We start from the raw sequence: 9,839 nt of genomic DNA, 5'->3' as shown, positions 1-9,839 counted from the left end.
GCAGGCAGGGCCCAGCGGCTGCGGCTCCTGGCCCGGCGGCCACACCGGCCCCTGCTCCGTCCTCGCCGCTCGCCCGCGGCCTCACCCAGGCGGGAAGGAAACCCTCCGGGGCGAGGCCGTGTTTCCGTACGTCTGACAACAACAAAAAAAGAAGAAAAAAAAATTGAAATAAGCGCCTAACAACGTTGAAGGCCCCCACAGAGGGTGCCTGCCCACCCTGGCAGCAACTGGCCGCCGGCTCAGCGCCTCCCCAGCCCGCCGTGAGGCCAACGGCAGCCCCCACGGCCCCGCCCGTCCCCCCACGGCCCCGCCCGTCCCCCCACGGCCCCGCCCGTCCCCCCACGGCCCCGCCCGTCCCCCCACGGCCCCGCCCGTCCCCCCACGGCCCCGCCCGCCCCTCGCACGCAGCGCCGCGGCACCCGCCCGCGCTCCCGCGCGCTCGCGTTGCTAGGACACCGAGCCGCCCCCGAGCAGCGCGCCCCGTCGCGCGGCGCGGCGCGGCGCTTTACGGCAGCGGGGCCGTTTCGCCCGAGCCCTCCCGCGGTGGGAGCCGGCGGCGGCGGCGCCGCCATGTCCTCACCGGGGCGGTGCGAGGAGGCGGACCGAACGCTGTTCGTGGGGAACCTGGAGAGCCGCGTGCGGGAGGAGATTCTCTACGAGCTCTTCCTGCAGGTGGAGGCCGGGCTCCCAGGGGCGGGACGGGGCCGCAGGGCGGAGGCCTCGGCGAGCCCCAGCCGGGCGCGGCGGCCCTGTTGTTCCCGGGGCCGGGCAGGGGTGAGGCGAGGCCCCGGCCTGCGGCGAGCGGCCGCCGGGGCGAAGCGCTGCGGGCGGCCGGGAGGCGCGCAGCCGGCGGCCGGGGCGGGCAGGAGCGCTGCGGGCGCTGGGCCTGGTGGCCGCCTCGGTGCGCAGCGGGCGGGAGCCGCGCCGTCCCGCCCGTCTCCCCTGCCTCGGTTTTGTTCCCTCCCGGTTGTGCAAGTTGTGGTGCCGCAGACGGGCCCCAAGTTATTGAGGAAGCTAAACGGTTTGAAATTGTTTTTAAAATCCCCAAGGAAAAAATCTTTTTAAAAAATTTTAAATATGTTCAGGGGAAGAAATTTTTGATCAATAATTTGATTAAGAGAAGTTAGTGTAAAACCTGAAAATGCGTGGAGCAGGTTTGCAAGTCATTAACAGAGCACGAGAGGCAGTAGGAATGATCTGTCCGCAGGTGGGGCTCTTCCACCTATAAATGACCTTTGTATCAAAATATTTTTATGTTTTAATGCTTGAGAAGATACTAGAAATTCCATCGGTGAGATTTTCGTGGAGGTGCTGGGAAGTTTCTAAGCAGCTGGACCTTTCAAACCTAAGCTTAATTCTCTTTCTTTGGAAATAAGGTATGCCAAGGAGGAAAGAAAACAGCAAAGACAGCAAACGTTAATGACACTGACTGGGCTTCAGTTCTGCTCTCACTTTGACAACATCTCTGGCTAAGCCAGGCTTATTAACTGGAAAGCAGGAAAAAAGGAGGGGAGGGACCATTCTATCACTAATGCAAGCTTCAAGTGACAAGATTTATTGACAGTAGTTGCTGATTTGGGGCTTTTCCTGAATTTGTTCATGGTGTGTTTTGGGGTTTGGGTGGGTTTTTTTTTTCCCTCCTGGTGTGATCCAGTCATCCTCTGTCAAGCTAAAAAGTCCCTGACTCTGACCCAGACAGTTTAGATGATAGCATGGTGACAAACTTGCTTCTACCAGTCCACTAATTTCTCCCCAGTCTCAGAATGAACCTTGCTTCCTTCTGGTGAGTTTGCAAAATAAAGAGTGCAAAAACCGAGGTGGGCAGAATAATCTGTTCTCTTCCTATTTCATTTGCTAAATGGAACTATTTCTACTCACCAGTTTTATTCCACTGATTAATCTGATATTTATAATCTGATACAGGCAAGACCTCAGCGTGCTACCCCATTTGCATCAAAAGGCCTTTCTGTCTGGTATATTTTAGTCCTTAGGGTTTTTAGCTGTTGCCATCTCTTCCTAAGTTTCAGTTTTTAACTTTTCCCTAAAACTGGCTGAGAAACAGTTGTTTCTTCTTCTTCCCCACCTCACCTCCTTATTTTCTATGCAGTCGTCTGTTAAACTAAATATTAGGTTAAGAAAGCTTATCTTACCAGGGGACATGAGTAATACCATATATCTTGTGTTACAAAAGTGAGAAAAGTGGATGTTCTCAGAATGCAGTTTTGCCAGACTCTGCATAATCTGCAGCAGTCATCCAACTGCTGACACTTACCTGGGTCTTTAGGTCATCCCAGTAACACCTACTTATGGTTTTCTTTCTAATCGTCTTGTTCTCACTCAGGTTTCTCTGTCTTTTGCTGCAACAGCTTATGCTTCTCATGGCAGTATTGTCCTTTCTTGAAAAGTATACAGTTCTATATTCCTGCTGTGTCATAGTCCTAAAGATGCAGTTTTGCCTGACCTGTACTATTTCCCTCATCAAATTATAAGCAAGTACCTATTATTACTTCTAAACTGTTAATATTTTTATTTATGAACAGGAAGACTACATATTTAAAAAACTGATCTGCAAAGGACTTGAGTGTGTTGCTTCTAGTTCTTGAGGAACCAGATCTGCCTCGTTAGGCAAATAATCAGAAGACTGGGTATGTGTAATTTCTTTTAAACCTGCAGTGTAGAGCAGGACAACAACAAAAATGCCTTAAGGAGCCAACTGAAGCAAAACCAGACATGTTCAGAATCTTACTGAAATCCCTTTAAAAACAAACAAACAAACTCTCCCCCCAAAAAACACAAAACAAAAGAAAACCAAACAAAAAAAACCAGCGAACTTCAAGATATTTGGAAAGACAAGATCAACATTTTGAAGATTCCTGCACAGGACAACCTAGGTAGTATCCATTGCTGTATAGCCTGATCACCTGCACCAATAATAAAAAATGGTACATTATTTTTGATTCTTTGTGTTTGTCTATATGACTTCCCTGCTTTTATGGGGGGTGGGGTGTGTTTTATTTTTCAGCAAAAGCATCATATTTAATTGAGGATTAGTTTGTACACAGCTGGCAAAAGCATACAGCAATTAGACATTATCACAGATGACAATTCTCAGTATCTTCAGTCTGAGGGTATAAGAAGGGAGATGGTTCCACATCATCACTAAATGCTCACAGCAGACAAACTGCAGATTTGTTTGACAGTAATCATTGAAAATGCAGAATAGTAGATTACTTTATATTGTTTATTTTCTTCATCTGAGCATATGCTGTGTGTTGGTTTTTTTGAATGTTTAACTGTTTATACTGTTTAATTGCTTCAAAGCTGCTGTGAGTTAGCTTGTATTTGCCTGAAGCTATAGATGACTCCTGAGTGACTTCTACTGAAAAGTACAGTGTATTTATCAGTAGTAGTAACAGAAGCCAGTTCTACCAATGAGTGCTGTCTTTTTATTCAGAACAGTGAATTAATCTACTACAGTAATTTAGACAGTAATTTTTTTACTGATTAATTTTTTTGTCACTTATGTTCCATTCATTGCTTATCTGGATATTATATCCACCTAGTGTAAGTTGTTGCGTCTTTAACACTCCTGAGCTGTGGCAGGAGGTAGCTGTTGGCCACTTACTTTCACTCTGTTAAATCAGCCATGTAGATGCACAGTTTGTTTTGATGAGAAAGTGTTCATTTGGTGACTAATACACTGATTCAGTCTTGTGTAGAGAAGATTCATCATCTTTGATATCTATTATGAACATGACAGTTTCTTCGGAAGTGGAGCCAGTATTTGTGGAATATCACTACTTTGATTTGGTTCTAGATGTACTATGCAAGGATTAAAATGGAACTCTTCAGTGAAGATATTTCAGCCAAAGGGTGTGGTTTGGAGTTTTCTTTTGGTGGGGTTTGGGGGAGCTTTTTTTGGGGGGGTTAGGGGGTGGGATGGGACAGAAACGGTATGTTATCGCTGATGAGATAGATGATAGGGTCTCTTGATTCCTTGCCATGCGGTTGTGATGAGGGCCAGGCAGTACAGAAAACTTTTTGTGGTAGTTCTGGAAGCACTACTCTATTCAGATGTGCTTTCCCACAGTGTTGATGCTGCCTATTTTAGGAATTTAAGGAAGAGTAAAATAGATGCATTTTAATAGGGTAGGTCATTTTTACACAGCTGATATTATCAATTTGCTTTTTTATGTTAGCCGTACAAAAAACCTGTGCAATAATTGTACTAGCAGCTGTACATGCGTAAGATAACTTTTGCTATGGAGTCCATAAAGTAGTCTTCCCCCTTAGCAGCTATCATCGTTATACTTTAAAAAGAATAATTAAAAAATCTGATTATTAAAAACTAAACATCACTTACAGAGTGATGCTTTAGTTCCTTTTTAACATTTGTGGAGCTGATTTTTGTTTGTAGAAGGCTCAGAATTTGAGCTTGGGGAATGTGGAGAGACGTTTTCAAAATTAGGTAAAGATTCTTACAGTGAGAAACTTACACTCTCTCTGACTGGCAAAATACACATCCTGAAATATTCAACATAGAACAAAGTGTCAATCTCTGTTAATTTCTGTGAGAAAATAATACAAATTTCTTTCAGGCCGGACCATTAACCAAAGTGACAATTTGTAAAGACAAAGAAGGAAAACCTAAGTCTTTTGGATTTGTCTGCTTTAAGCACAAAGAATCAGTGCCTTATGCAATAGCTTTGCTGAATGGAATCCGTTTGTATGGAAGACCAATTAAAGTGCAGTATCGGTTTGGTATGTTTAGTAGTGTCAATGATTTATTTATGTCTTTGTAAATTTTTGGGTTTTAATTACTATTTTTGAATCCTACAGGATTTTAAAAAGATGAAGATTTATAGTTGGAACAAATTGCACTTAATTTTTTTTTTAAGAAACAAAAACTTCTTGTGGCTTTTGCATAGGGAAGGATTCAATCTTTGCATTTTTTTGTTTACAAAGAGAATACAGTACATTGGTTCAGGACAGCATAACTTGCAAGCCAGCTCAGACCACACTGTATGGAAAATACAGCAGCATAGATTTTCACACCAGATTACATTTAGGAATCGGGGTGTAGCTTGAATCTGTACTCTGGCAGGAAAATTTGATTCGGTAAGTGCAGCAACTATCAAGCTGTTTGATAGTTTTTATACTAAAGCCACAGAATTATTTGAGCTGTTTTAACAGGAAGGGATTGTAATCAAAAAGTACAGTCAAATCAGAGGCACATTCTTCATGTTATGTTTATGAAAATAAACTTTCTAGCTAGCTAATAATTGGGCAGTGTTTGCAACCCAAACATTAAAGACTCGTGTACTGCTGTGCACTCTGCTGCTCCTTCACAGGCTGTACAGAGCAGTTGCTGGGTTTAAGTGGAATGGGTGAGGTTCCTAAAATCAGAAGCATCTCCTGTGCCTGTAACTGAATGGGAACTATTCTTTTACTTCAACAGCTCTGATTTATGCTTCTGTAAGTGAATAAATGATAAATGAATGTTTGCAATTATTAAAATTATTCTATAGATCACCTACAATAAAATGGCACCTTACCTTTATATACTACCTTAGATATACTAGCACACTACAGGTGACACAGAACACTTTCTGTGTTTTTAACTTGTTAATTGAACAATTGTAACTGAATAGTCATTATGCTCTTGTCTTATTTACAGGGAGTTCTCACTCATCAGAACTAAACAGCCCTACACATGGTTTTGAGAACTCTATTGACTTATATTCACCTTCGTATAGGTAACAAAGATCACCTGTGAATGATTATAATTTTTTAAATATCCTATTAAGAAAATGAGCTGATGTGGTAGACCAATCTTCAGGCTTTTCATTAAAACAGCTGTTGCATGCTTTAATTGCATACTTACTGATGTCTTGCAACAGGCTGTAGTTAATTTTAATGTTTAGTTGTTTAGCTTGTCAGAGGTTCATTTAGCTTGATTGTCCCATTCTTTATTTGTTTCTGCAAGATAGAGGACTATGAGAAAATACTGAAATACGGGTTTTGTGCTAAGAGAGCTTGTAGCTGGGGGGGGGCGGGAACATGACAATGGAAATAATCTTTTCAAACACCACTGAGTTTATATCTGTGTTTTTTGTATGTATATGTGCAAGCAGCTGTCATGCACATATGAATACAGAGTTATAAACCTGTTATAATGGAAGTCTGAACACCTTGGATCTTGGATTCAGTATTTTCCAATGTTTCAATGTTTTTATGTACAAATGTGACAGAACTGTCTATGGAAGCTAAAGTCCCATGGTAAAAATCCAGAACTCTTGCATCTGCACTTAAGTACCTGTGAGGATTGCTCATTAATTGAGCCTTTGGGTGTATTTTCCTTGTTTTATCAGTTTTTTTCATGGTTGCAGTTGTTAATATCTCAATTCTCCTCTTGGATATTCTCATTATAGCCCCAGAGTTAAGTCTCAGCACTCTGGTAAGCAGTATGTGGTGGACCTCTAGTATTTGTACGTTTGCTTGTTCTTCCTAGGTGTCAAGAGCCTTATGGAAATCCTCCATTTCCTGTTACTCCTTTTCCAGAGAACAATAGTTTACCTCACGAATACTCAGGCTTTCAAAAGATGGTGAGTTTGTGTTAAAAGTTTAAAATTTGGCAGCTTTTTATGAAGTTGATTGTGTTCTGCATTTCTGCAAACAATGGTGCCTTATTTAATGTCTCAAAATGTAGTTTAGGCTGCTAACATTTATGGTGTTAGGTCTATTGATTTTAGCACTTAAGGGTACTGTAACAGGGGATCTACCAAACCAAACTGTTTTCTTACTCCAGGAATGTCTTAACGGTATATATCTTAGGAAGGCTAGAAATGTCGAAGTCTACAGACGGAGCTCTCTCCTGTACTGTGTTCCAAATCAAATTGCCTTGATGAGACAAGCTAACCTAGTAAAACTGAAACCATGCAAGCAATAGCTTCTTCATATACAGCTAATTCAGTCAAGGAACCTTTTAGCTCTTCTACTCAGAATTTCCCAGCGAAAGTTTGAAATGTCCTAAAACCAAACCTAAACGTACCCAACAAATCACCACTGCCCAGGTTAGGGCAACAGCAGTTTGAGGGTTTCTGGCCTGGACCTTTACATGCCCCTGCAGTTTTCACATTCGTGATTTACTTTCACAGCAGTAGATGGCAAGAACCCATATCCCACTTACCCTCTAACAGACCCCATCACACCTGGCCATTCTTGTCCTCCTATCTTTTGTCTGAGGTACTCCACAAGGCAAGGGAACTGGTCTCTTCAGATGGCAACCTGTGGGCCAAGCCCTACTCAGCAAACACATCATGAAGCTTCTGAATCTGATGAGTATGGATTGGTAAGACTGAAGAAACCCAGCATTTAATGTGAGGTACAGCTGTGGACAATACTGCTGCCACCCAGTCTGACTGGGGAATGGCCAGCCCTTTGTAACTGTGGAAGGGATGAAGTCTGGACAGATTACTCTTGCTAGCTGCAGTCCCAGCAGGAAAATGGAGAAGGTCTATTCTGTGTTGCACAGGTGTGGCGGTGGCCTGCCTCCCCTCTTCCCAGGCTGTGCCCTCGGAGAGGAGCTGGTGCTAGCACAAACTCTCCCATCTCCACAGTGGCTGGAAAGCTTGGGAGTGTACCCTCTCCCCCACTGTGCTCGCCAGTGAACCCACTCCTCACTAACAATGCACTACATCAACACTGAGAGACCAAACGCAGCAGACCAGCACACACAACCAACTTCATCCCTTTTTCTGACTGCTAGAAGGGATGCAGTATGTCTGCAGTGATAGATTGTTGCAGCCTCAGCAGGAAGTGATACTGTCACAGTGTGCCTTCACACATCTACCTCACCATTATTTGGGTTAGCCCAGCAGGTAACTCACTCGCAGTCTGCCTGCTCATACAACATACTCAGAGATGCTCCCCGTCACTCTCATTACTGTCTGTCGGTAGAAAGCTGATCTTTCCTGACCTTTGTAATTCTATGCCTGTATTTAGGCTGTGCATTTTGTATGAGAGGTACTCTTGGGATACTTAGGGACTGCAGCAATAAGCTGGGCACTTACTGTGTTGTCCCATGTGCTTTGATTTATGGATTCACTAAACCTTGTTGGAATGCCTTGTTCCATATTAAAATTAGTTTACCCAGGTTAAAAAAAAATTGCAGACGTCTATGTCTTTACATTAACAGTAGGTGCTGCAGTTACAAATGTTTATAAAATACATAGATGTAGAATTGAAAGGAATGCCGTTTGATTACCTTACACAACGAGTAACTAGCAGGTTAATCTTAAATTGGATTATGTCACTGTTCTAACTTTGCCATGAAAAAATTGTCTACTTTTTTCCAGCTATACTAGTTGATATAATAAAACATAAAAGCTTTATTCTCAAACATTCTGTGTTATTTTATAACTTACTGGTATTTTCATTGTATAAGCCATAATGCATGCAAATTTAAATTCTTCAGAACTTCCTCATTTACAGTGTTAACAACTCAGATTTCTGTTTCTCTAGATGAACCATTTTTTAGCACAGCAGTATGCAGTACAGAGTCCAATGGGTCAACAATTTCCTTACTATCAGATGACTCCACTACTGCCTTCAAATTTATACTTTTCTCCCAATCAGAATCAAGCTGCAAATTTTAAGTCTGCACAGAGTTCTTTTGAATTGGCCCTGCCACATGCAAGTGACAGTCAAGTGCACCAGGTGGATGAAGGCACCTCTAAAAGAAAGAGAGAACAGCAAAGTTGTGACAGTGACACTAGTGTTGAGGATGACAAAATGAAACAAAGAGAGCGTGACCAAAAATACAAGAAGTGCAAAACTAAGAAAAAGGCGCATTAATACTGTGTAACTGGATTAATCTTTTTTCATTATTTGCTATTTTTATTTGAGATAAATATAATCTTTCATCTTTGCACTTTATTAAAAAAGGAATGTTCAAGATCCATATTATTTTTGAAATGTGTTCTGCATAAAGTATACTGATACTTTATTTAGTCTCAACCTATTTAAAAAGGAAAGTACTATTTAAGGTATAGGAAATGTTTAAGAAGCTAAAGTTTTCCTAATAAAGGAAAAAACCTTGTTGGTGTCCTGTTCATATCCCATCCCCACCCCCCCCGCAGGAAGCATGGAAGGCCTTTATTTCACTAACATAGGACTGTATGAAAATACATAATTACAGCCACTCATGAAGCATATGTATCATTATCACTTACAGAATGTATTTTTGTGAATGGTGTAAAAATTTTCTGGAGCCATTTGAAGAGGTGAGAAGGCTAGAAATTGTAAATGAGATGTACTCATCACTGAAGTATCAACACCTGTAACTTTTTTTCTGATTTAGCTCTGTTGTTACTTTCAGATAGGATCACCCTTGTATGGTTGTTGGGACTGTTTTTTTCCAGTAATAAATTTGAGGTAAAATAGTGCAAATGCACATAACTGCAATGTCAATACTCAAATGAGTGTGTGTTAAGAAAAAAGGGATTTTGGTTTTATTAAACTCAGTTTTATTGGTTACAATATTGGTTGCTTGAAAGGAATACTTTTCATCCTTACGCTGGTGTTGAGAAAGAATATCCAAGTTTACTGGTTTAAAGGTGATGTGTTTTACAAGCCCAAATGAGTTTCAGAAGTGGAAGAACATTAAGTTTGCAATGATTTCTCTTTTGTTGAATAAGATAAATCACAGCTAATAAAATCACTTTCTCTAGATGCTGCTTTTAACTTTCCAAAGGGATTACTTCTTTAGCCTAAGAGACATTCCTATAACGCCACAGGATGGCAACCACGAAATGACATCAGCAACTGCATTCAATCTT

General features: G+C 41.8%; 1 protein-coding gene across 4 annotated transcripts in view; it reads left to right on the top strand.

Moving 5' to 3' along the window:
• The first annotated feature begins 429 nt into the window (after positions 1 to 429).
• Positions 430 to 9,839, top strand: part of LOC102054530 (multidrug resistance-associated protein 1) — a 51,129-nt gene continuing 41,719 nt past the window's right edge. For 2 of the 4 annotated variants that reach the window (XM_055701355.1, XM_055701354.1), the window contains exons 1-4: positions 430 to 672; positions 4,599 to 4,761; positions 5,678 to 5,756; positions 6,512 to 6,605. In XM_055701355.1, the coding sequence (XP_055557330.1) occupies positions 571 to 672; positions 4,599 to 4,761; positions 5,678 to 5,756; positions 6,512 to 6,605 (438 nt within the window). In that variant the 5' untranslated portion in view covers positions 430 to 570. Of the gene's footprint in view, positions 1,208 to 2,540; positions 2,943 to 4,598; positions 4,762 to 5,677; positions 5,757 to 6,511; positions 6,606 to 9,839 lie in introns of all 4 variants that reach the window. The other 2 variants (XM_027815241.2, XM_055701356.1) reach the window with 2 other exon arrangements.

This window comes from Falco cherrug, chromosome 2 (assembly GCF_023634085.1).
Source record: "Falco cherrug isolate bFalChe1 chromosome 2, bFalChe1.pri, whole genome shotgun sequence".
Classification (NCBI taxonomy): domain Eukaryota; kingdom Metazoa; phylum Chordata; class Aves; order Falconiformes; family Falconidae; genus Falco; species Falco cherrug.
This window is presented reverse-complemented; position numbering and strand designations above follow the sequence as displayed.